Below are 27,398 nucleotides of genomic sequence, written 5' to 3' on the forward strand. Positions count from 1 at the left end.
TTACAGGTCACGCCCCCAACCTACCGTTAATTTAGATTTATAGCATGTGGAGCTGTGTGCGTTTAGTTGACTTTCTGCAGCCTCTACCTACAAGCTTGGGTGTCTAAAAGTGTTCGTGAGGAAACAGTCAATAGCAGCAAAGACTGTGATCTTTGGGAGGAAGAAGAAATGTCTCTGTCCCCTTGCTGCTATGCCTTGTCTCAAATATCCTCTCTGGTGGTCAACATCACTAAGAAGAACTATAAAGCCAACTGCTCTGAGATTGCTAAGGTGGAGATCATGTATTGAAGTCATTTAACAGTGATAATTGATATTAAATTGCTCTGTGTGAACGATTTCTCATATTTTTCCAACTAATACACACCATGCATATTTGCTCATGTATACAATGTATACATGCAGTGCACTGTGCATGTGCAGTACAGTGTAGACATAATCATTATTATAATGAGTATAATGAGTGTTTTATATAGCCGACTCTCACACTCTACTTTATCGTAATTCTATGTTCACAGTATTAGGGGCGGTCACCCACTAACTGACTGTTTGGGTTTGCTTAAATAATTAACAATTGCTTTTATGCTAGATTTTTCATAAACTGGCTCAAGCCCTAGCTGAGGGGTTCACTTATGGAAAACCCCTAGCTATAATGTTTGGCATATATGTAGTGGCCGTACCTACACCTCGAGAACCTCCTCGCCCCTGTCTGAACTGTAGCTCTTTCAAACTAATAATTATTTTGCTGGCAAGTATTCTAGTGAGGGGTCATGATACCGATCTCCTTGTCCAACTCTTCAGATGTTTCTAGTCTATAGCTAGCAATAGATCTAGACTCTACAAATATGTACGATAACAGGACGATAGTACAGTGTACTACCAACTATGATCCGGAATTTTCTTTGACCCCTTGAATGTAACTATAGCAACTCATTGGATGCGTTGTTGTTCAACAGAATTACCTGTACTATGATACTGTTTATCTACATGTAAATTAATACAGTATATTTTACCTAAACCTATATTCATGAAACCATCCCTCTTTCCACCCACACATGTAGCTTGTGGACACCTATGGCCCTGAGGCAGACCGACACTTGTTCCGTTGTCTAATCTCAAGCATTGACTTTGCTAACGAAGGACGTAACTCAGGCAAGGAGCAACTGCAGCTGCTGAGCAGGGAGGCAGCTGCCCTTGTCACCAAGCCAGACTTTGTCTCCATTCTTTGTTATGCCTTTGAGAAACAAGAGTCAAAGGTGTGTGTGTGTTTGTGCGCGCACTTTTTTTAATCTGTAGTTCAATTGTGATTTGGTTACATGCATGCACATACTGTACATACATATACGCTGCCTAATTAGAAGTCCGAAGTTGAACACCCATTCATCTGAGGAACAGGAACAGAAAGTACGCATAAAAAATCATGACAAGTTTAACATGGTCAATGTATGTACATGTATATACATTGCTAATTAAACCTTCTTTAACAATCACTTTAATGGTGCTAATCTATGTTGGATGATGGTGATGAGCTTTTGCACATCGAAACTAACATGTATGTCAACATCACACTGTACACGGCATGTCATATGCATGCATGACTTGTACTGTATTGCTTTGGCGAGAACCTATATTTTTATTATTGTCATGTATAGTTCCTTCACCTTCCTCCTCACACTCCTTTTGTTACCACCCATCACCCCCCCCCCCCACAACACTACAGAGTCTCCGCCCGTCGTCCCAGCCACTGAGTCAAGTTGCCAAGATGTTGAAGCTAGGACGCGTGCAGGAGGTAGTCTTTGCTCTGGGACTCACCAGCTCCACTGATCCAGAGATGAGCTCACATGGTAATTAAGTCAGGCCATGCATACATGTACATGTACATACACAGTTCAGTTGAATATTCTTATGAATGTACAAAGTTTCTTTGCACACAGCCACATTAATAGTGAATTCTTGACATCATAATTATTACATTGTCTTTGTGGATGTACAGTACGCACATTATTTTGTGAACATAATTATACATTGTACGTGCATATGCAGTCTCTCTGTACATGTACATGTCATGTGCAACGTACTGTATACAATCTGTTTCCCTTCATAGCGTCCCAGTACTTGAGGAGTAAGCTTCCTGAGCTTGTCAGATCGTATTCAGGTAAAAACAATTCATGTTACCAGGATATTTGTATGTGCAACTCATGGGAGTGTGTATAAGCATCCTATCGTTATCCCATCACAAGTTTTTGAGACAAAGCTGCTCGGCTTTCGATATCCTCATCCACACCTCCATGTACAGCACATTGTAAACTGTGTAGACATGCTGTCATAAAAGTACTATATCATACATAATTATGTAGACGTACCTTAGTCCTACCGTACTGTACATAAATAACCTAAACTTCATTTCTTTAGAAGTAGTGTTCCCTGCTCAAACAGATCGCTTCTTGTCTGCAATACTTTCAAATCTCATGTAGTGCAGCATGATAGATGTTGGAGTTTCTTCCTGACGCATTTTCTGTATGTATTGTTCAATATCTTTTTCCACAGACCTCAGCTCCGGGTTTGAGGGTGGGTTTGGTGACACTGCTATCGAGGTCCTCCATCTCCTTCTTTCCTACCTCCTTCAAGGCTCCGAGGAAGAAGTGTGTGTGGCCAAGGAGAGCGTCAACACCTTTGTACAAACCCTGCGAAGAGACTTCCCCCGAGAGAGGGTGCCGGTGGTTCTAGCACCGCTGCTGTATCGAGATCAGCTTGACATCACTGAGGACAGGTAAGTGTGACGGGAGGAAATGAGTGGGTCCGCATAGTACTGTATTTCATGTACATGTATGTACTGTACAGTACATAGCTTAATTTTTGTACTACTTCACAGTATAATACAAGTATGTGCTCGTGTATGCATGATGATGTACACGTGAGTCTACGTGGGCACCTTTAATACTGTACATGTACGTACATGTATACTTGTAGTCCGACATACATGTGCTATGAATGCTTACTCGCTATCCCTCACAGGCTTGTTCCAGTGTCTGTTTCTCTACCTTCATCAGTGGTGAGTTGAATAGTGAAGAGCTGTGCTGTATTAGAATGTACAGTACCATGTACATGTATGTACAACAATCATACCACTGTACATTCTACAAACTTGCACTGACCAGGATTTCGTCCAGACATTTTGAGAAGAGGGGGGAAATTAGAGTATTTCGAAACAAGCAGGGGGGGGGGGGGGGGAAGAGAGCTGCATATCCCTGTGCATAGGGGGGTCTACATGTAAGTGGCATATGCTACCCCAGGAAATTTTGTTTTCTTGGCTGTTTGTTCACCCCCATCATTCGTGCAGTTCTCTGTTGACCTGGCTGACGTGCTCAAGGAGATTGGATATGCTGCCACTGCATCGTGAGTACAATAGTGCAAACGTATTGATTTTGTGCTGTGCAGTTACATGTTACAGTATAATTATTGGTGCAAATAATCATGTGTGTTGTTACAGTAGTTAAGTGTTCTGAGGCTGAGACACTGTGGTGCATTATTACTAGTCGTTACTTCCTTGTTGATGTGGTTGTTGCAGGAAACAGGAGATGATGGACATTCTGAAGGACTATGGTAAACCCCACATCAATACCAAGCAGGTGGCTAAAGTCCTAGGTGAGTATCTCTCGGCCACATCCTTACCATGTTCATGTACCAGTTGTACACTCTGTTATTTTCTACACATTAATTAATTAACACTTAATTTCAAATCACTCATAAAGTGTCAATAGACGTATCATTGTACACATATGAACGTCTGTGCATGCATGAACTCTTGCTACAGGAATGATGGCCAACACGTTGTCTGGACTGCCAGAGAGCATGCCTTTCATGGTGAGTGTACATGAGCTTATGAAACAGTACCACAATCATGTTTGTTGCCAATTTTAATTACTACTACTGTACTCCGTACTTTTGGTAAAGATCACCATAACATTATTATACACCAATTTGTCTATCTGTGTTTCATCAGTACTAGCTGCTTGATGTTTTCTTATCTTCTGGTGATAGATACATGTAGTTGGAGGTAGAATAATGTTGACCCATAATTAATGGCTCAGTCCACAACATGGCTGTGCCAGAGGAGGTACGACATGCGTGCACGAATCACTGCAAGTGCTAGTGCACTTGGCCTGTACATATCACATGACCGCAATGACATCAATGCACTAAACTTGTAGTGATTTGTGCACGCATGTCGGACCTCCTCTGTGGCTGTGCTATAGAGCCCGGATCACACAGCACTGTTAGTACGATAGAGTAGCTTGTGACTACACTACTTTGTATAGATTTTGTAACGAAATCGTAGGATCAATTACACTGCGTGATTGTACATGTATGTTTTTGCTTACTGTGTATGTACATTCACGTCCATTTGTTGTTCTCTGCAGGGAGGGTCGAGTGACCTCCTGCACGGGTCTGGCAAGTCCCCCACCTCCTGGGACACCAGAGTGTTCATATCGTGCATCCAATCCCTTCATCCCTCCCTCAACTGGCGGGAGGTGGTCCAATCCTTCGACTACCCCGGGTTCCTGGTGCCCTCTCCTGATGCTCTCAGTCTCATTGTCACCGCTTACAATCAGGTGGGCAGATGAGATGTGGTGTACTCAGTCATTGCTATAACAGAGAGGTGTACTTATGTAACCTACAAGCTACAAGGATTTACAGGTCATACAAAGCACACAGCAATCATCTAGAAAACGAATTTTAGTTTGGTTTTAAACTAATACAATTAAGTCATATACAGCACATCTCGATACACATACGTATACTATTAGTGTACAAGACTGCGTGAGTATATGTTCCTCTTGTGTTTAACAGTACCAGTTTTTGTGTGCCCATCTCAATACTGGTGATGACTGGAGGTAGAATAATGTTGACCCATAATAATTAGCCCAGCCCACAACACGGCAGTGCTATAGAGCCCGGGTCACACAAACCGTAGTAGAGCATACATGTAGTCTAGAAGAAAAAAAACATTTGCAATAATTATGTGAAAGTTGCTCTAGGATTGGCCAGGGGAAGTACTAAAAAGTGGCAACGAGAAAGTGGGAGAGAGCCATACATGTACATCAATCCATTGCAATGTGATTCACATGTACACAGGCATTTAATTGAATAGTTTACTCTCTCGTGACATGCACTGCAGTAAGACATCATTGTGCCAACAATTTGTCACGTAAGCTATATGCAAAGCCAACATTGAATATGGTTGAACTGGTGAAAAAAGTTCACTTTTTCAAATAGCAATATTTCGATCTGCTTGTGACATAAGAGATTACGCAAAGCATCGCTAAAAATACCAACGCTCTTCCAATCCTAATAACTTACTGGTTTTGGCTACTGATGTAGATCCGTGAACAAATGATGCGGCTACACTGGGAATTTCAGTGAATGCACATGCATGTAACTTTGAGTTCGTAGCATGTACATTAATTTTCATACATGTAATGATGACATACATGTAATAATAAGTTTCGCAATAGTTCAAATGCGTACTCCATAGGCTATGTTCATACACATTGTACTGTACATAGAAATGTGGGCAACTTTGTATATTTATTTTCCCAGTGAAAGTTTCCTACATTTTTTGCCCCCTATATTATACACATAAAATACATTTTCTGAGTCGTTTCCATTGCTACACTGCTGTTATAATTATGTCTGTAGGCAACTCGAGACTCGTTTCCTCTTGACTGTCTATACATATTGGAGTGGCGTAACACTAAGGGACAGTTGTCATGGATACGAGCAGCCATTAGGGGCTGTTCAGAGTTCAGTGTGGCTCAATTCCCTCTGGCCTGTATCCCACAAGGCCTTGTTGAGGAGCTCAAGATCAATCTCACTGTAGACGAAGCATTGACATGGTAAATGTTGCTTGTAGCTGAATTAACTTCACTGTACTTGTTGTGTATAGGGGTACATGTCCATGGAAACGCTCACACACACGACTCCACCCTTACACGCACTCACATACCACTCTTTCACAAACCACCATGCACACACACCCCACAGGCGTTCTTGCAGCCTGATGGACACTCTGCTGGCTCTGTCAGAGCAGGGACACTACGAAGAGGTCATGTCAGTCTTTACCTCACCCATCAAGAAGTGTCCTGAGCTCATCTTCCTCACTGCCATCAAAGCTAAGGTACACACTACATGTACAGTGTACCCTTGCTCATCCGGTATTCTGACCATCTCTTCCTCCTGTATTGAAGACTGCATGCATGTATATACATGTACATGTACATGTACTAAGTCTCAGGGTGTCTGGAATAACTAGTAGCTTTATTATGTTATAGTTGCTTTGACACCTCCACCGAGGCATCGGCACCCGAGGTGCTTTCATTTGATTGGTGGTGGAGACAATTTTCTTGGCTGCTTGTTATAGGATTTGTTTCCATGCTACGTATGACTCTCTCCCCCCCCCGTGCAGCGTGACTGGTACATGGCTCAGCAGGAGATCATTAGTCAACTCCTCCCACTTTTCATCACCAATCACCCCACCTACTCGGCACTACTGCAAGAAGCCTGGCACGGAGCGGTAAGCTATGTAGTGATGAGAGTGAAAACGGAGCAGATAATATCCCCACTCCTTCCCCATTGTTTCCAGTATCCCCCACGCTTCCCCACTACTCCCCCCCCCCCCCCCCCCCCCACTGTTACTTTGTAGTGTTTAGCTAGAGCCAGTAGCTTGCTAGCCACCTTTTGGCAGTAAAGGATCCAGTACTCTCATGTAATTATAATTATACAGTATAGGAAACAATTTCGAGAGCTTTTCTTACAGTACATGCATGTACATGTAGTGTGATGTATAAAGTATGGTAATGTGTAAATAAGTATTTTGTTGTACTGCAAGCATTTCTTAGGAGCTCTCACCATGTATACTGACTGCATGTGCTCTCTACATGTAGGTAGAGCTCAAGAGTTCATGTACATGCAGTATCAATACTTGTGGATATTGAAACAGTGTTACATGTATATGGGTGAAATTGTGTTGTGATCCTACAGTAACAAATAATTTTATTACTCGCTCTTCCTCAGAACAATCGCCCTGACGTGCAGAGCATGCTCGTACAGGCCATGTCAGACTGGTACATGTCAGGTGACACCACTGACCACACCCGTATGGCTCGTATTCTTGACGTAGCCCAAGAAGTGAAAGCACTCCCCCCCATGTTGGATGTCAACCAGTTCCCTTTTGTTATTGACCTGGCGTGCTGGGCCGCCAAGAGGGAGTTTTTGAAGCTGGACAAATGGGTCATTGATAAGCTCAAAGAGTATCAGGTTAGGAATGAAGAACTCATTCTAGCTATAGTGCTTCAATTGTTCAGTATTGCTGTGGATATAGTTATTAAGCACGTGTAGATAGAAATATATTGACGAAGCATGCATCGCTGATTGCTAGCACATGTATCTGTACAGTATAATTTTGGTGATTTAATTTTAGTATAGTGTATAGTGTACAGTGTACATGTAGTTCATTTCTTAAGTGAGATGTTTATTATGCTAAACGTGTTATTTGCACATACTGAGTATGCACATGAAAGCTTGTAAGTTTGTGCGTACAGTTGTACATGTACATAGAGATTCGTTCAATCTGATTTGCCCTGACTAGGAGTCTTTTGTGTCCGAGTGTCTCCAGTTCCTGTCTGCACGTGCTCCGAAGAAAGTAGTCCAGAGCGAAAAAAGTGGCTTCACACATGACATTATATGCACCATCCTCTCCTGTCTACAGTCCTACATCACCATCAGGTACAGTGCATCCACAGTCTTATAGTACTTGTTAGGGTTTTTCATTTAGGGGGGACAGGGACATTTTCTCCCATTTGGTTCCTAACCCCCCCCCCCCCCCCTTAAGACATGAACAAAAACAACTTTTTAGCATCAGTATTAGAACATGAATTCAAGAACACATAATTTATAAATACCAATCATGGTCAATCATTTTACACTCTTTGAGTTTCCCTGCGATTACAGATTAGCTTGCATGCAGCAAAATTACTGTAAGAAAATTATGATATAATGTGCATGTCTATTAGCAATAGCTAGTATGAGTACTACGACACATTGCATACATTTGTGATTTAGTGTGTCCATAAAAACTGCTCGTCTTCAAGTATTTCTGAGAGTAATGAATTAAAAGGCTTAAAGAATTTTTTCAACATTGCCTTAGTTCTTTGGTGCATCATCAGTGATGGTGTCTTATAGTTGATTGTGTTCCCATTTTCACGACATGATGATTGAACTTCAGTGATCTGCTCTTGCGTTAGAAGAAGTGGTGATCCTTTTAGAAATGTGTGAACATCACTTAAAACTGTATGAGTCTGAGTCGTAAGTCTCTCTATTGTTGTAAAGAATATTCTGTCTCTAGGAACTGTTTGCAGCCATTTACGAACATGGACATAGTAAATGCCTCTGTGTAAAACTGCTTCAAGAAACTCCCTCTTGTTAGTAATGTTTGCCACACAAGCAGACAAGAGGTGTGTGCGGTTGCTGATACAATCTGTATAGTTTTCTCCACCTTTCCCCCACAAAGTGCATTTTTTCTGGTAACGAACAGTTGGATGGTTATTCATGCAGTTTAAAAATTCAATAATCTTTTTCCCAGCATTCATATGAAACATCACTGGCCCTCGTGAATGATCATTCGCTACGCTTCGGCTGAGTGAATCAAATTTTGGTGGTGCTGCATGAAAAGACCACCAAAAAGCCGAATACATCATACTGACGGGTTCCCTCATTATCACAAGGTACTTGGACTGTGGGAACAGCTCTGGGAGGGCACTAGGAAGCAGACAGTAGTTGGATAACTCTGGTTCTGTGTCTGTGAACTGCGGCCACTCTATAACTGTGCTAGGACAGCCATCAATCATTGTTATATTCTTTCTTGTTGCTTTGGGAATTTTCGGATCGGATGCCGTTAAAAACATGGGAATGTATTCACCCGCTAGACTTTGGTGGTTGAGAGTAAATGGCTGGTAATTGAATGGTGTCCAAAAATACGGCTCTTTGTCTGCCTGTATTTTTTTCTTCTGCATACCTAAATCTTTGTTCAATGTTTTGGACAGCAAACACCAAAAGAAAGTTGAACCACATTTTTCAAATCCTAGTACGTATAAGTTTGGTAAGCAGGCTGTGGAGGATTTGTAAGTTCTCAAAAATTTCTCTCTGAAATAACGTATCATGCTGTTTCCAAACCAATGTTTACTGATCCTTCTTTTAAAATCATTTCCATCTATATGTCCGTTCATAAACGGCTCATCCAGTGTGAGCTGGTACTCAGTGTTCCAGCAATAGTTTACATAGCCGTCAAGATACTGTGGAGAAATTACTTTCCCGTACTGCTCCATAAACAACAGGGCATTTTCTCTGGCTATTTCAAGCAGAGCTGGTGAAGTGAGGTTTGATGCAGACATGCACTTATCAATGTTAGCTTGTGTCTTGTTGATCGCATCTTGTTGTACTTGCTGAGGGTTACTTATAAGTGAAATGTCTGTTGGTTCAGGAAAATATGTCTTCAGAGGTCCAGGATTATTCCATCTGGCACTTTCTCTCTGTATCTCTCTGTCAAATGTCCCGAATTTTGGTGGCTTTCTTTTGTGGGCTCGATTGCTGTCTTGATGCAATAGAGATATGTCTAGCTTTGAGTATAAAAGCAGCAAGAACATTGTAGCGATAACAACATAACAATACTTGCCTCTCTTCAGTATGCAGCAAGAAAAAGCTTTGCGGTTTGTCTTCATTTTCTTTACTAACTCTTAGTTTGGGTTTGACTGAGTTCATTAGATGATGATCATGATGCTTTCAGCAGTTGTGATAGAATGTATAGTTGTTCCATGCATGTGCTCAGATGTTGTCTTTTTGTTCTGTATACGTGATTCTGCCATTATGTTGCTTGTCTGTCGAATGTTAGTACTTATTCAACTGCCTGATTAACATTCTTTGAAGCTTCTAATGGCTTGTTCCATGCAATCATGGTAAAGAGGGTTTGTGTGCTAGAGCACCTTTAATTTTGTTGTCAAGTGTAGCTAAGTGATTCATCTGCTGATGGCTGCCTGCACAGAAATCGACTTTATATATTCTATATAAAAATTATATTATAAGCCCTTACATGACCCTATAATTTATTACAGCACGGTATTCATTACTATTGAGTGTGTTTTTGTTTTGTTCCTTCTAAATATCGTATACCGGTCCATGACATACATACATACATACATACATACATACATACATACATACATACATACATACATACATACATACATACATACATACATACACACACACCACGGACCAACGTTAATGACTACTAACTAAGGGACTCGCTTCGCTCGCCCCAATAACAGCACAGTATTAATTACTATTGAGTGTCACTATCTTGTTTTTGTTTTGTTCCTTCAGTCCACTGCCCTCTGACCTAGTAGAGAAGCTGCGTGCCCTTATCACCGTTCATGGACCCCTCCCCCAAAAGCCACGCCCTCAAATCGGACCACAGACTACCCTTGGAGGAATGCCCTCACCTGTAAGAAGTACACCATGCAACCAACACTAGCTATACAACAGTTACTGTAATTATGATAGAAAACTAAGTACTGTAACTTTCACAATTCTTACCTTGACGGAATATACAATGTAACTGCAACAAAAATCAACCAAAAGACACACATTTTTGGTGATTTTTGTTTGGTTCAAAGCCTTAAGTACGTGTCCTCCCTTAAACATTTCCCACCTCTCTCCTCTAGCTGGACTTGGGTAACATCACTCCAGTCAGTCTGTCCATGGGGTTCTCGGGAGGGGGTAACAGTACTGGGATGCTGGGAACGCCCGGATCACCAGGGAAACAAGGATTTAACACCATGCAACATCAGGTAGGTAGTATTTTCAGTGAGTACACACATTCAGGTGTCCAGATTGATAACCTGAATTGTGTTGTTAAATTATCGTACGTGTGAGATTGGTTTGACAATTGGCCGTAAATACAATTGCAGCGCTGGCCATTATATTGTTTCCCACTTTACATTTACGTACAGTGTACATAGCAGTTATTTCGAGACCCGCCGTGGCGCCACAGGCTATAGCAGTCAGTCGGTGTGTGTGTGTATTCTGAGTCTGCAGTAACTCGGAGCCTAGGCCTTGAACTCGGTCCAGAATCGTGGGTCCCACTCAAACCAACCCTGGAATACAGAATGACATCAAATCATGTCACTACTTAATTTTCAGGGAACTACATGGATGCCTCATCACAACAATTTATAGTGGCAGAATTTGATACTAAGCTACTTTGTTGAATAAAAATAAGCGAAGCTAACATGCGTACCTTGCACATTGGCTATAGCCTATACGCCTTACATACGTGCTCGAGGCATTCATTACACATGCGTACGTACTTCAGCCATGTTGAGCGAACAGAAATCTAATAAGTTTGGCTAAATGTAGTTTAAGGGAAGGTTAAATGTAGTTAATGGTGACGGTAGTCCTAGCGGATACGCTAAGCACATCCTGCCGTATCGCGAGGGCGTATCACGGGGAGCCATACAAGTCTGGCGCATGCTCAGTCGCACATGCTTTGCCAGAACTCAAGAAGCTGTCCCCGTACTTTGATCCCACCCTCCTTCCCCATTCTTCTCCTTTCATAATATTATTTCCGTCCGAGGACGTGAGGTTCTGGGTTGCTCTTTACAGGGACCAGTTGGGACCCCCAGCTAACCACGGTCTACATCATACAACTGCCCCCTGTAATTAACAGTCACGCGATCCATAGCTAGAGCCCAAAAAGCACACGTTAATAATTAATGTCTTGAGTTAATTATTAGTGACCACTTGCTCGAGGGCCAGCTCCCGATCACGTGATTGTGGGCAACCTGGATGCCAGGCCAAAAAGGGTATTAATTGTAAGTAGGTCTGTTTACGGGGTCACGCCCTCTTGGTGAGTCGACATTAAACATCAACTAACAGTGCTAGTTGATGCTTTCCGTGCTCATAATTTTTGCAGCACTCTGGTTGTGAGATCGACGCTATTATACAACCGCTGAGGGTTCAGCACTTGCCTACTGGATAGTTCATACCGTATTACTAGAATGTTTTGCGAGCATCAAACATATGCAAACTTTGCGAGGGTTGATCAATTTGCAGCAATAAAATCGAATTATTACTAGTAAATACACACAATCCTTGCCAGAACGCAATAGTTGGATCGCAAAGGGTCACATTTTCTGCTGATTCGCAAAGGTTTTTCATCAGCAAAATATTCTAGTAATACGGTATTGCACATGTACATGCGCCTTAAAAATGATGCTTTCCGCTTTTGCTAGACTCTGTTTGGAAACTCCTCGCCGGACCCGTTCAATCTGTACATGAGCGGAGGAACCACACCCACTGGAGTAGCCAGCTCTCCCATTGGAGGACCACTCCCTAAGCTGCCACCCTCCATGATGCAGCATCAGCACCAAATCACCAAGCAAGGTACGCATAACAAAGCAAATTCTTGTCCTGAAAGTACTTACGTGCAATGTTTAGATATATCGCATGGTTATATTTCTGTACCAAAGTCTTCACAGTAACTTTGATCAAGCATTTTATCAAGTAAGACTACTCGTTATTGTGAACAAAAAGAAATGATTAAGTGTCACTATAATTTGTCAGTCTGTGAAGCATGCAGTCCATTCCCTCTCTTTTCTCCAGTGAGCAACGAACCTATTGGGTTCGGTCCAGAACAGACATTCTCCAAAGAAGTGGACGACAAAGCTAATGCTTACTTCCAAGTGAGTATCAGTGCACTTGCACTAGAGTCAGTGACATAAATAATAAAGTATAGAATGATGTTGTATAATAGTGTACATCTATCTGCAGGCCTGCCTTGGATTTCAATGAACACAGCTAAAATACCCTACATGTGTGTACGACTGAATTTGCATTTACATGTAAATGTAATGACTGGTGCATGGCGTAATTGACGTATCTTGTCCAATGCAGGCCATCTACAACCGTGGCATGACCGTGGATCAGCTGCTGGACATGCTCAAGCAGTTTAAAGACTCCAACAACAAAAAAGAAAAGGTAAAAGCAGTGTAGGACTACAGTATTTGATTGTTTCCATAAAATAGGGATACGCACGACAAAGTGTACATAAAGCAGTGAAACTTGAGTGGAAATCTGTCATTCAAAATGCAACTAACACTACCTTGTGTTAGTGTTCTGCTAATCTAAAAGTTTATAGTATTGTTGTTTCATCCATGTGCAGGACTTGTATGTATGCATGCTGCGGAATATGTTTGAGGAGTACAAGTTCTTCCCTCAGTTCCCTGAGAAGGAATTGCAAATCACAGGCCAACTATTTGGGGGAATCATCGAGCATGAGCTAGTCACGTGAGCCGTCTACAGTAATGTTGTTGTTAATTGCATGTGGTCATAAGCACCCACTTGTTTGTCTTACACATTTTACAGCTTTTAAATTGGAGATCCTTATACCAAATAATCTCTTGCTTTTCAGTTTATTACATTTGTGGCTTTTGGATAGCATATAATATATTTCCCTGCTATTCCCGTGTTTATCGACACCCCCCTCCAACCACTACAGATACATGTCTCTGAGTCTTGCCCTACGCTATGTCCTTGAGTCTCTCAAGAAACCTCCATCCAGCAAGATGTACCTCTTTGGTTTGGCAGCTCTAGACAAGTTCAAGTCTCGTCTCCACGAGTTCTCCCAGTATTGTGCTAGCATCTCCTCCATACCTCACTTTCCACAGTTCCCCCCGATGCTCATCAGGGTATATATATATAACATGTAATAATATAGAGTGTGTGCAGGCTTTGTTTCTCTGTTTTTTGAGCGAATGTGTGTATAGGATATAGTGTGCCTGTACGAGTGTTTATAGTGGTGTGAATGGTGGTAACTATGATTATTTAGAAGATCTTTACTTGAGTTTTGCACCATAGTGTACTGTTGTGCACTCTTCACCGTCTGAATAAAATTGTACTGCTCATTGCTCCTACAGTATGTCCAATACGGCCAGCATGGTCAGCAGTCTACAGAGCCACCCAGCATGATCCCGTTCTCCTCTGCCAGAGGAAACAACTCCAGTGTGAGTAATGCATAGTTGTTGCACGTTATGCCTTCCTACCTTGTGCATATAAGTATTTCCTAAGCTTGGAACATTCATTTAATATGCACTACGTGTACGTGTACATGTACATGCATGTGTAAATAAAAAATTACATGTACATGTAGTACTACAAAACGGTGTGTCCCATTCTCATATATTGATAATACATGTAGTACGTGGCTCACATCGATCCTATACCCCCCCCCCACACACACACACACACACACACACACGCACACGCACACACACACACACACACACACGCACACGCACAGGACCCTCACACACCCCTTACAATGCCACACATGCCAAACATCCTACCCCCACTGAGCATGATCAACACGAACCCTCAGAGCAGCCCCACCTTCCAATCTCTTGACCTGGGAATGGGTAGTCCACTTTCCTCCCCAGTTGGAGGTGGGGGACAGCTGTCTCCTGCTACACTGACACTTGGCGCTGTTCCCAAGGGCAAGATGGGGCCAGGCTCCTCAGGAAGCCCGGGGCGGAAAGAGGTGGGTTTCTAGATGTAGATAGCCGTGTGTGTCCAGTGTTAATTAAGACTGCTTTTAATGTTGAGGCCCTGTATGTATATACTTGTATGTACATGTATGTACATGTATGTACAACTGTAACTGTGCATGTACATGTATAGTTATGGGAGTTAATTTTTGTTGCAGCTGCTAAAAACGTTATGTTTTTTGTTTGTTTTCAGACGCCATCCATCAACACAACCAATATTGACACCCTCCTGGTCGCAGCTGACCGGCAGCAGTCTGAAAGTGTGATGCCCCCTGATGAACTGCAGGACAAGGTCCACTTCTTGTTCAACAACCTCTCTTCCAGTAACCTCTCTGACAAGGTGAAATAGTGCTTGAGTTGTCTTCTGGGTTTCATACATGAAGAGAAGGGCGTCCTGGATTTCCCTCCAGCTAAAGCCCCCCACCCTAAAAAATTACCATTATACCAAAATGTTGCTCTGAGAACTTTTTCCAGGTAATGTTCTGGAGGCTATGCCCAGACCTCCTGCATTTCATTGGCATTGTGGCCATGCACCAGTTAGTACTTGCACACTTCTGTTCCTCTTTTTTCCTCCCAACTATAAGTTCTACATGAAACCATCTTCAGTTTTTTGACACAAAAGAACTTGTCTAGACGTACAATGTACATCAAACTGAGTTGCATTGGCAAAATATATTCCGGAATTTATTTTATCCAAATGCATGACTGCATGCACATATGTAACCACACATTCTCTATCACTTTTACCACACCCTCCCACCACCACCTCTCACACACACTTACACAACCACAGGCTGAAGAGTTCCGTGGTCTGGTTGAAGAGGAGCACTTCAACTGGGTGGCCCAGTATCTGGTCATGAAGAGAGCCTCCATTGAGCCAAACTTCCATAGCCTCTACATCGGTTTCCTGGATGTGTATTCCTCACACACCCTGCGCCGAGTGGTCTTACTGGAGACTCATAGGAACATCAAGGTGAGTATGAGTGCTGCATCAGTTGAGCCCAAAAAATATATAGCCATTTTTTGCATTTGTAATTAATTGTCACCACCATGACCATCACATTAGAAACCCCTTTTTGGCTGTTTTAGCTCAGTACCACATTGATAAGACAGATAACGGCGATTAGTTGTGACAAGTCATTAAGCCATATATCAAACTGAAGCGTACACTTTAGTGGGCAAACATTCTTTGCACATACTGGCTTTTTCTGTCTCAGGTGATCCTCCAAGCTGACAAAACCAGCAATAACTTCTCTGACAGAGCCATCCTCAAGAACCTTGGTCACTGGTTGGGGATGCAGACACTTGGCAAGAATAAACCCATTTTGCAGAATGTCAGTAATCCTAACAGTAACAGTAATCCTGTTTATGGGCCTTGTGTGTGCATGTACATGTATGTTTCAAGAACCTGTAAATATGTACTGTTACACTGTTTTAGTCTTATCAGAGGGTGTGGTAGAGGATTGTTTATGGTCTCAATTGACTATAATTATATTATGCAAATGTTCCACTCGCAGGATCTTGCTGTGAAGGATTTGATTTTGGAAGCATGCGAGAAAGGACAACAGGTAACTATTTTATCAGCTTGAATAATTATAGTCTTCACAGGAAACTGAAAAGGTGTCATCCAACTTGTGTGTTATGGGGCGTTTGGTGGGTAACTTAATTAGTTTCTCCGACGTGTGGTTATTGTCAGTAGTCCTATTACATGTACTGTCAGTCAATCGGTGGATTGGATGTGTGGGTGGTACGTATGAATTGATTGCATCTGTCGACACTATAAGTATTCGTATCGGTCGATACTCTAAGAGCTATTATTCGTTCTTTCCATGTTTGGGTGGACTTGTCATACGGGCAGTGTATGTGACACAAGAGTCCTATAAGAAAACGATATGTGTTAACTACATACATGTATATACACGTATTCTCTTGCAGGACCTGCTCTATGTGGTACCGTTTGTTGCCAAGGTAGTGGAATCATGTGCAGAGAGCAGAGTGTTCAAACCTCCGAACCCCTGGACCATGGGAATCATGGCCGTGCTTAGTGAACTACACTCCCTGCCGAACCTCAAGGTGTGTGGAATGTACATGTAGAAGAACGTATGTTTGTTATGAAGTTGGAACGTCCCTGTCAGTTGTAATACATGCATGTATTCTCTCCAGCTCAACTTGAGGTTTGAAATTGAAGTTCTGTGCAAGCATCTATTGCTGGAAATCTCAGTAAGTCATGCATGCACATATGTTATACATGTATGTACGTATCACACACAATGTCCTTTCCTGTCTGCTTCAGGATGTGTCTCCCTGCAAACTGATTGGTGACACTGAGAAGCTCAAAAACATCATCCCACAACTTGGAATAAAAAGTATACTGATACGTGTACTGCATCTAGATGTATATATAATGCACAAAATAGCTCTAATAAATCTGTGTGTATACTACAAATAAACGGTTGACGTTTACGTTCTTGTTCCTTTAGGTAAACCTGAAAGCGACAATAACCAGCCTCCAAGTCAAAGTACGGTGGTCGGAGCTTCCCAGACAACAACACACCAGCCTCAGTTTAGAGTGGAAGACATCAATGTCACCTCACTGGCCGGGCTGTCACCACACATCCAGATCAGCCCCCAGGTACTAATTATTGCACAAACTGTGCATGGACTTTAGCCGTATGCATGTATGTAAAGCTAGCTACATGTGTATCAGAGCCACAAAATGAACTATAAACACAAATGATTTCATGGTCTACATGGGGGTATGAAAGAGGGGAAAATGAATCAATAACCGAAGTTTGCACCTAACTTGTGTCATATAATTATTATCTTGACTGTGTTTGTGTATCGTAGCTGCTACTAGTAACTACTTTACTGCTAGTCAGGTGACCAGCCCCCTTCCCCTCACAGATTGGTCTGTTCCAGCAGTACCCTCATCTGAAGCAGTGTGTGAAGCCATCGATAGAGAAGGCTGTTCAAGACCTCCTCTTGCCAGTGGCTGAGCGCTCCATCAAGATTGCTGTCACCACCACTGATTCCATCATCAGAAAGGTAAAGCCATGCATCAGAAGTCTGATTCGGCTGCATTCCTTGTGTGGGTTTTCTCTTCATTATTATATGTAAACAAAAAAAGTGTGACTACAAGTACTGACCTTTTGACACCTGCAGGACTTCTCTTTGGACCCAGACATCCACCGCATGCACATAGCTGCTCACAACATGGTGCGTCACCTGACAGCTGGGATGGCGCTTATCACGTGTAGAGAGCCGCTTCTCATGAGCATCAGCTCCAACCTCAAGTCTGCCTTCACCTCTGCCATCAGGGTGAGTGGCTAAGTTACCCATTGATATGATATAACAGCAGCAGTGCACTTTGCGAGGCTATGAACGTGCAAAAAATCTCCCTTCATTCTTCATCGTTACTTTAGTGCCATATTGGGGAATTTCTTTCCATAGCAGCAATGCAGACGAAAATAGTTGAGCAATTATAACTCTTCACGTCTTAATGTTTCTCGATGCATCACAGCCAATGTTTTGTCAATGACACCCTCACACATTACAGACCCCCACTGAAGAGCTAAAGAGCCTTATAGATCAGGCTGCTAACCAGATCAGTGCTGACAACACAGAGCTGGCCTGTGCCTTCATTCAGAAGACCTCTATGGAGAAAGCAACTCCAGAGGTTGACAAGCGACTAGCGGAGGAGTTTGATCTTCGGAAGCAAGCCAGGAATGAAGGGAGGAGGTACTGCAACGCTGGTGCCCTCACCTACCAGGCCGAGAGAATGCCAGAGCAGATACGGCTCAATGTAAGAGGCTGTACATCATTATGGATGTTAGCATGTAAATGTAAATGTGTTGAATAGCTCAGTAGCCTATACCCAGAATGTATGTTTGTTAGGTTAACATGCAAGTACAGGTATGAGTCATTGCAATGGCGTAGTATTATAGTCTAGATGTTACTTCCAAAATGTGTATATTGTTGTCTAGGTGGGTGGCCCCACTCAGCAGGCAGCTGCCGTATACGAGGAGTTCGGCCGCTCACTTCCTGGGTTCCTGCCCTCCACCTCTTCCAAAGAGCCGGCTAAAACTGAGGTGCGTACATGTACATGTATAAAATTATATGGTTACACAGTCGCAACATTTTGATTAAACAGGTAAAGGGTATCAGATTTGCACATGCTTTTTAGAACCTTTCCAAAGGATGTGAATGAGTATTTCCATGTTATACAAGAACCAGTATCTTTAATGCGTTTATTTCTTGCTACACCAGTTTGTGCCGACTGAAGATTTTCTCGCCCTGCTTGTCAAGTGCATTCAGGATGTTTCTCGTCACCTAAGCTCCGCCCTAGCCCCACCCTCCAACCCCCATGTCCTTATGATGCGTTCCCTCCTAGAGATGGTCATGCAACTCAGGTTGGCTCAGAATTATCTCAACATCATTGGACTACTACAGAAGGTCAGTGATTTGAAAGCACATTATTGAATTTACAGCATAATCTGGTAACCCAAATATTACCCAGTTGCCATAACATGTATTTCAATTTCAACTCGTACTAACAGGCAATATTAATTTTGTTGCAGCCACTATTGGTCCGCCCAAGTAATCAAGTGCTATAACAGACTTCATGTACACTGTAATTGTACTTTCCTATAAACCCATAACTTTCTGTCTGGGAAGTATTCTGCATGTACCCATACTCAATCCCCTCCTCACCCACCCACCCAGGCCCTTGAGGGACTGCTAGAGGGCATGAACCCTCCCCCCAGTGACCCAGAACTGTTCATCAGCTTTAGAGATTGTCACCTCCTCATCCTCAAGATGATACAGAGCCACTCTGGCCTCGGACCAGAAGCTGCCATGGGTACGTCATAATTATATGCAGTGCATTCTACACTTATTCACGCAGCAAAATTACATTAGCAATAACAATAATATTCAAGATTGCAAAGTCAACATTATATGCTAGCTTATAATTACCGAAGAGTTTGTGAGCAGATGTTCTGATTACAGTGGGTATATTGTGGCACGGTGCTTTTTTTAAACTGTTGGTTGTATTGTGTGCCTGCGTGTCTCTTTCATTGTGAGTCCCTAATAACTGTTTTTGCGTGTATCGTATTTACCTTGATTATTACCATCGGTCAACGTAATTGTATTCATACATGTTGTACACTGCCATTTATGTACTGAACACAGTAGCAAATTTTTCTAGCTTGAGTTTTTGCTTTCTGCTATTCCACTGTGTTGACCCTGCATAATTACCTCCCTTATTTCATACGAGAACACAGAATTCACTCCAAACATGTAGATAAATTTGTCTTGTTATACATTTTGTTACCATACTTTGTGCAGCTCATGTGACCCGTATTTTACTTGGAGCTCGAGAGGACATCAAGTACAGCCCGCGGGCCATTATCCTGTTAATAGGACTCCAGATTGTGGACATGAGGAAACTTGACGAGCATTTGGCAAAGGTATGGTTTAATCTTTAAATTGTTGCCCTTCATACTTTTCTCCTTTGCTGCAACTTTCTACTTAGAGCCCAAAATGAACATTTTAAGCATGGGCTAGAGCCTATGTGTTATAGTGTTCAATATTGACACCCCCCCCCCCCCACAGGTGATAGAGACGGGTCGTCACCTGGTGGCCCTGAGCTGTAGCATCAAGCTGGTTAATGCCATTGTCTCTGCTGAAAAGAGAGAGACACCAATTACCGATGTAAGTGGTCTGCAGCTTGTCTTAATAATCAGGATTGGTGACCTCTTTTCTAGTCGCGTCTTCTCTGGGTCTCCCTTCTTTGTGAATAAACGCTCTTTAGCTTGCACTTCCCGGGCCTAACTCGGGTTGTCATTTTCACCATCTTTTGAGTGTCCAATAGATAGATTACACTTACCCCTGGCCTGGCCATTTTTGCTCCCCTCGCAGAAGGACCTCCGCAAGACAAAGGAGACTCTGATCAGACTAGCTGCTAGCGTCAAGCTGCTCCCAGACAGGTCAGTACCCAGATTTCATTCCATACATGGTACATGCTGTAGGTTCACCAATTTCTGTACACTAGGGTTAACGATAATTTATGGTTTTCCTTCCCCAGCTCTGCCCAGTTGCTGGAGCCGTTCCGCATGAACCACGAGATCCAGCTGCAGATGGGGGATCTGGAACGCGCTCCTGGTGGTCCCGCTAATGTCATTGGTCACTCCTCTGCAGCGGTCACCCCCGGAGCGACCTCTGACCTTGAGGACCCACCTGGTCTCTATGAAAAGGTTGGTGGGCAGTTTGATCTGGTAGTTGTTGCTATAGGCTTTGATGTACATGTATGTGCATTTTCCATGATTTCTTCATTGTATAATAAATAGTGCTTTGATGAAGGAATAATTAAAAATTAAAATTAAAATTTGGTTTTCGCAGTAGAAACTAGATTTGTAAGCGTAACAATGTGACGATAGTCGTAAATGATAATATTCAGTTAGTACTATCTTGCAGTGTTGATTACTTGTGCTGTCCCCCAGGTTGAGTACCTGCTGTCTGAGTGGGTACGTCACTTCCATCAGCCTGGTCTGCTCAGGGAGGGGGATAAAATTTACGCTGCCTACATTGCTAGGGTAAGGAGGTGCTGTGTGACAATGGATCTTCTGAAAATTTGCCAACAAAATGGCTGTAGTGTATAAGTGTTATTTTGTATGAGTTTTGACTTGGTAATGACCATAAAAACATAATAATCTTTGTCCTAGCTTGCTACATACATTCGTAACAGTTTATAATTTGCAATTGCATCTGTACCATAAAATTATGTACATACCACACAATACGTTAGCCTGTTGCCCAACCCCCACAGCTCCAACAACAGGGCATACTGAAGAGTGATGACCTCATCACTCGGTTCTTCAGGATCAGTGTGGAGATGTGCGTTGACCTCTGCTACAGAACCCTCACTGACCCAGTACGTCAAGTTTTGTTACGAGCTTTTTTTTGTGTATATGTAGTGCACTACACAAAACATATAAGTGTATGACAACTGGCCACAAAGCTGTAAAAACACTCCGTACATTAAAGTGTAAGCTTTCAGAAAGGAAAGCAAAATCCGGTGACTTCATACGCTTTATTACTTAGCACAACCACGTGGCCTAATCCTATTCTGAAGATTGAGGGTACATGTACGTTGAAGTCCATTCATGCATGGTCAATGCTTTTGCTCTAACACGTAATTATTGTGTATAAGCATTTTATAGAAAACATTTTTATTCAGCAAAAAGATTGACCACGAAGGGACTTGAACCCTCAATCTTCTGATTCGAAGTCAGACGCCTTATCCATTAGGCCACGTGGCCGTGTTTGACAAACTTTAAAGGACGCACAACAATGAGCATTCATGTTTGAGCATTCGTTACTTTAGGAGACATTTTATCAAATAAAACATTGACCACGAAAGGGACTTAAACCCTCAATCTTCTTATAATTTGAAGTCTATTAGGCCGTGTGAATAGACCGTGTGGTCTAAGTCCGTCAAACTTTGAAAGACTTTTAATTTTTTGTTTTTTATGGCCCGTACATACTGTACGTAGCTACTTAAACAGTATTATATGTGAAAATATCTGTAATGTAATTTTACATACCGAGAGGTGCTCACTCTATTACTCTGTTTTTAGGCCATCAATGCGACCATGGCTAGAGCTAAATGCTACCACACGATGGACGCCTTTGTCAAATTGGTAGTGGTGTTGGTACGCTACTCTGGTGATGCCGCAAACACTGTCACCAAGGTCAACCTACTCAACAAGGTAAGTACTGGAGGACGTTAGTCCATTCTAGTATTAATAATAGTATTATACTGCCAAGGGTACAAAGATATGTGCTTTAATAAATTGCTTCTGTGCACTCTTTCGCACCTGTACCTAGATTATAGTATAGTACACAACCACAGCAATAGTGCAGTTACTGACTGTATGCCGTTTATTTGTTACAATTATCCTCCACTCCACCGGATGTGCAGGTATTGGTGACAGTGGCCCATGTACTGCTGCATGACCATGAGAGTCGTCACGGGGAATTCCACCAGTTGGCCTATCACAGGTTCTTCATCATGTTACTCAACGACCTCAGTTCTCCTGACCCTGTCTTTGACTCCATCAGCTTCCCAATGCTTCACGCCTTCAGGTAATATAGGAATGGCACCACTGGCTACAGTAGTACCACTCTAAACTGTTTCATAACAAGAAATTAACAAGAAATAAATACTTTCTCGACTATGGTGTAAAGCCAGGCCCCGGTTGTAACAAAATCTACATCCTCTGCAGCCAAAAGTTATTCCCCATTATAAAGGGATTGTAGTTATGTCAATTGTTCGTTTTTAAGTGTGGGGCATTACTGGGCAGTATTGTGTTAAATAATGACACCCAGCCCTCCTCCCATTCAGCCATGTGTACCACATAATTCGTCCTGGTCGTGCCCCTGGGTTTGCCTACTCTTGGCTGGAGCTCATCTCTCACAGAAGTTTCATTGCCAAGCTACTCCTGCAGACACCACAGCAAAAGGTACATGTATGCCTTGGCCATATACATTGGTCCTGCACTGTGCTTGATATTCCTTCATAGGCTTTTGAAATCTTTTTGATTTGGGATTGATTTCTATGTTGTTGTTTTTACCCGAGAGTTAGCTGCTAAATTCCTAAAGGTTATTTGGTATTCAATTCATGTTTAGCTGTGCATTTTATTATGTGTATAAAGGCACAGACTGTGCTACATACATGTAATACTTCAGGATTGTTCTTTCAATGCGATATCTAATTTGTCAATCTCCGGTTTACTGACACTGTAATTCTTGTCCTCCCAGGGTTGGCCTCTGTTCCACCAGCTCCTCATCGATCTATTCAAGTTTTTGGCTCCTTTCCTGCGCAATGCCGAGCTGACTAAACCCACCCAAGCCCTGTATAAGGTGAGTCAGGTCACCTCCTTTCACAGAGTAATTCTCTTCATTCTGAAACAGTAACTGTTTTCAATGGTACATTATTTGTCGATATTTTGAACATGTATGTACTGTACATTTTGTTAGCGTTTTCAAGGTGTGTAGACAAGATTGAACACATTATCATTCCATTCTCCACCATGTATGCACTTCCCCCATACACACACGCAGGGCACCCTCCGAGTGTTGTTAGTCCTGTTGCACGACTTTCCAGAGTTCCTGTGTGATTATCACTTCTCGTTCTGTGACGTCATCCCCCCAAACTGCATTCAGATGAGGAACCTCATTCTGTCTGCTTTCCCGAGAAACATGAGACTACCAGACCCCTTCACTCCTAATCTGAAGGTAGGCCTACTCGACTACTAATTAATTGGTGTATTCCAACAACAAAGCCTCGATCGTAAATACTAAAATAATGTCTGCGTGGGTTTTATTTTGTAGACTCATGCTGCATGGCATGTGATTGTTTAGGTGGAGATGTTGCCGGACATAGCCCATGCTCCAAGGATTCTGCCGCCGTACAGCCAGCACATACCTCAGAACCTAAAGAAGGTATAGCCATTAATTTTGATATACACTGTACATGTACATGTACAGTGTAGCTGCGTAAATTCTGTCTTCAAAAATGTACATATTTAAATGTGTATCTTGATTACTCTTGTGTTATAGGACTTGGACAACTACATACGAACTAGGGCTCCAGTCACCTTCCTCCAGGAGCTGAGGGGACATCTCACGGTAACTTTACACCATGGTATCACGCCAACTTTACACGGCAAAAATGATCTTGTGTTTTGTTAATACATGTACAATACTTGTAGTGTATAGGCATGATTATACAGTGCATCTGTGGTAGCTCAGTCGTCTCCTATAGTCAGCATGTTTTATATATACGTATTTCTTTTACTGATTCAAAATTTTACGCCGTCTAGATATCGTCTGATCCTGGCAATCAGTATAATATCACCCTGATGAATGCACTGGTACTATATGTGGGTACTCAAGCAATTGCATACGTCCACAGTAAAGGGATCACGCCCTCCACCAGTACTATTGCTCATACAGCTCACATGGACATCTTCCAACACCTTGTTGTTGATCTAGACACTGAAGGTGACTGTTTTAAAGCTGTTTGACTGTACATGCATGCTTTAATCACTTTACAAGTGGAATAATTATATAAGGTTGCCTTAAGAGTCATTTATTTCTTGCATGCAAAATCTACCTGTACCCATTATTACACCATAGAATATCAATTGAAAACCTCCGTATTCTCTAGCGTACATAATTATATGCCATACACCCTCCAGGGATGCACATCCATGGTATCCTAGAGTTTAAGTGGTAACCTAAAACTAGTCACGAATGCGTACACGGCAGAAATCAATGAGTGTTTGATATCCATGGTATCACGGAGAACGATCACATGCATGTATGTATAAACCATAAAGCTTTTTTACTCAACTCAAATCCTTACTTAAGTTTGTATTTTTTCTGCATACAGGTCGCTATTTGTTCCTGAATGCCATAGCCAACCAACTACGCTACCCTAACTCTCATACCCACTACTTTTCGTGTGCCCTACTCTCTCTGTTTTCTGAGACCAATGTGGAGGCCATACAAGAGCAGGTCACAAGGGTTCTACTGGAACGGCTGATAGTGAATCGCCCACACCCCTGGGGCCTGCTGATCACATTCATTGAGCTCATCAAAAATGCAGCGTACAGTTTCTGGAAGCATGAATTTGTCCACTGTGCTCCTGAGATTGAAAAGTGAGTGTGCTGTACGTTTCCTAAGACTGTAGAAGTTTAATTAAACTACCTTATGTTTTGGGACAACAATTATTTTTGGAGTATAATTGGTCAGATCTTTCGGATCTTTATAGTGTACGTGAGATATTCAATAATTAGAACAGGCATGCAGCTGAATGCGAATTAGCTAGGTTTAGTACAGTGTGTGAGTAAACAGTTGCACTAGCTATCTAAAACTAGCTAATCCTCGAGCTATCTAACTGCATAACTCTTGCTAGCTACGTTGCTTGGAAAGTATCTTAATTTAAGTATTGTCCGAATATTTAGAACAAAACAAAAACGAGTACTATGCTTGATCAGGAACCGTAGCTACCATTTTGCTGGAAGAGGAGGCTACAATTCAAGAAAGGCCATTGTTCAAGAACAGCGTTTATTAGCTCCAGCTAATTTAGTTTGTCATCAAAAGTTCTTTTCACCTGCATAAACTTGAACTCTGCCATGAGAAAAGTATTTGTGAAGCACTAACAAGCTGCTCCTGTAGCTAGTAGCTACATGTACGTACATGCAGCTAGCTGCTAGTATTAATAAGCTGCCATGTGCAGAATTCTAGAGTCAAAGTTCACTGAGGCTATTATTTGAGAGCGGCTTCATTTTCTAGCAAAGGAGGCTACTATTTGAGAGCAGCCTTTATACAAGAGCGGCTTCTGATTGAGCATAATTATACTGTATACTAGAAAGAAATAACCTAAGAATAGACTCACATTAATTTTATTGGCTTAAAAATCACATGCCAGACGAGCCTCAGTCTTTCGTTGGCTCTATCTTTTCAGCAGAGCACATGGAAATGCTACATGAGTCTCCAGACGTCTTCTCCTTTCATTTTACCCCGAGAAGACGTCTGCCCGCCAGACTACATTCGATGTGTATGTGGAAAACTCGCTTTACTTATAAGTTTGTGAATTTTCATTGTACAGGCTCTTTGGGTCAGTAGCTAAGAGCTGCATGCAGAAGCAGCCCCAGACAGTGGGGGGTGGAACCTCACAGCCTGGCCGAGAGGTAGACACTCATGACTGAACTTTCTAGACACTTTCTTTTCTCTGATTTAGTGTATTTAGTTGATACATGTATAGATCTCTTTGCTAAAAACTCCTGTAAATTGTATTGTTGTAACAACTTCTGACATTGATTTTCATTGCACAGTTATATGAAAACTGAAATCAGAATCTTGGTACTGCCCTTTGCAGCTCACTTGGAAGTTTGGGGCAAATAGTAAATTGCAAAAAACCACTTGAGATAAGTGTAACAGTTTACATAAATAAACCACAATACTATCTAGAGCAAGGGACATGGTTAAAATTTTGGAACAGAAGTTTCTATAGACCAGATCTTTATGTGGTTATATAAATCTCGCTATACCTAGTAGGCATAAACTACTTGTTGGGTAACCATGAAAAATTAATCCTTATCAAGAGGAGTTACATGTAAGTGGCGTATTATGTAGCAGAGAATTGGAGGCATCAGGCTGTTTCACAGTGAACAATTTAGCTAGATTGTTTTAAACGACCAGGCAGTGTATGTCGTATCAGGCTACCCCTAGAGCTCATACTTTCCACAAACATGACGAATATCTACTGGTCCATGCAGAAAATCCCAGTGTGTGCATGTATACCTCAGTGAAATCAGAAAGAAGCTAAACAAGGTCACTGGGGAAATTACTACAGAATCTACATTAAAGCTAGCTATACTCTGTATGATCAAGACGGCATGAATGGACTGAGATCTGGTCTATAACATTTTCTGTAAACTTTGTCCTTGCTCTAATACAACACTGTAGTATTGTGGTTTATTTATGTAAACTGTTACAGTGGTTTTTTGCAATTTACTATTTGCCCCAAACTTCCAAGTGAGCTGCAAAGGGCAGTACTGTTCATGAAGGAAATAAAAAAACCAATTCAGACATAGCCGCAAAATGATTTTTTGGGAGGCACATTTGAAGGGATGTATTGTGACGTTAGATTGTTCAATCCCTTCACTCCATCAA

The 27,398-nt window shown here is 42.0% G+C and overlaps 1 protein-coding gene and 1 non-coding gene across 2 annotated transcripts; one reads left to right on the plus strand and one right to left on the minus strand.

Moving 5' to 3' along the window:
• Positions 1–23: 23 nt before the first annotated feature.
• Positions 24–26,558, plus strand: LOC135344996 (CCR4-NOT transcription complex subunit 1-like). Its single transcript, XM_064542310.1, has 54 exons — positions 24–270; positions 1,059–1,253; positions 1,718–1,841; positions 2,102–2,152; positions 2,545–2,767; positions 3,013–3,049; positions 3,338–3,393; positions 3,566–3,642; positions 3,812–3,861; positions 4,419–4,610; positions 5,698–5,894; positions 6,043–6,175; positions 6,464–6,571; positions 7,072–7,314; positions 7,646–7,782; positions 10,435–10,555; positions 10,776–10,901; positions 12,345–12,495; positions 12,715–12,794; positions 13,006–13,089; positions 13,274–13,398; positions 13,610–13,799; positions 14,028–14,114; positions 14,411–14,647; positions 14,848–14,994; positions 15,448–15,627; positions 15,872–15,988; positions 16,172–16,222; positions 16,590–16,727; positions 16,818–16,874; positions 16,948–17,020; positions 17,135–17,286; positions 17,559–17,699; positions 17,817–17,972; positions 18,211–18,456; positions 18,638–18,742; positions 18,921–19,106; positions 19,377–19,512; positions 20,001–20,122; positions 20,268–20,366; positions 20,574–20,641; positions 20,740–20,908; positions 21,155–21,247; positions 21,481–21,585; positions 22,292–22,423; positions 22,636–22,799; positions 23,059–23,176; positions 23,475–23,576; positions 23,778–23,951; positions 24,078–24,158; positions 24,276–24,344; positions 24,539–24,719; positions 25,111–25,378; positions 26,332–26,558. Exons 1-54 carry the CDS (start codon positions 169–171, stop codon positions 26,429–26,431), a joined length of 7,056 nt encoding a protein of 2,351 aa, XP_064398380.1. The 5' UTR covers positions 24–168; the 3' UTR covers positions 26,432–26,558.
• On the minus strand, positions 21,901–21,973 carry Trnar-ucg (transfer RNA arginine (anticodon UCG)). The gene has a single exon. It is a non-coding gene; the product is annotated as a tRNA-Arg (tRNA).
• Positions 26,559–27,398: the final 840 nt, after the last annotated feature.

The sequence above is a fragment of the Halichondria panicea genome, chromosome 12 (assembly GCF_963675165.1).
Source record: "Halichondria panicea chromosome 12, odHalPani1.1, whole genome shotgun sequence".
NCBI lineage: Eukaryota > Metazoa > Porifera > Demospongiae > Suberitida > Halichondriidae > Halichondria > Halichondria panicea.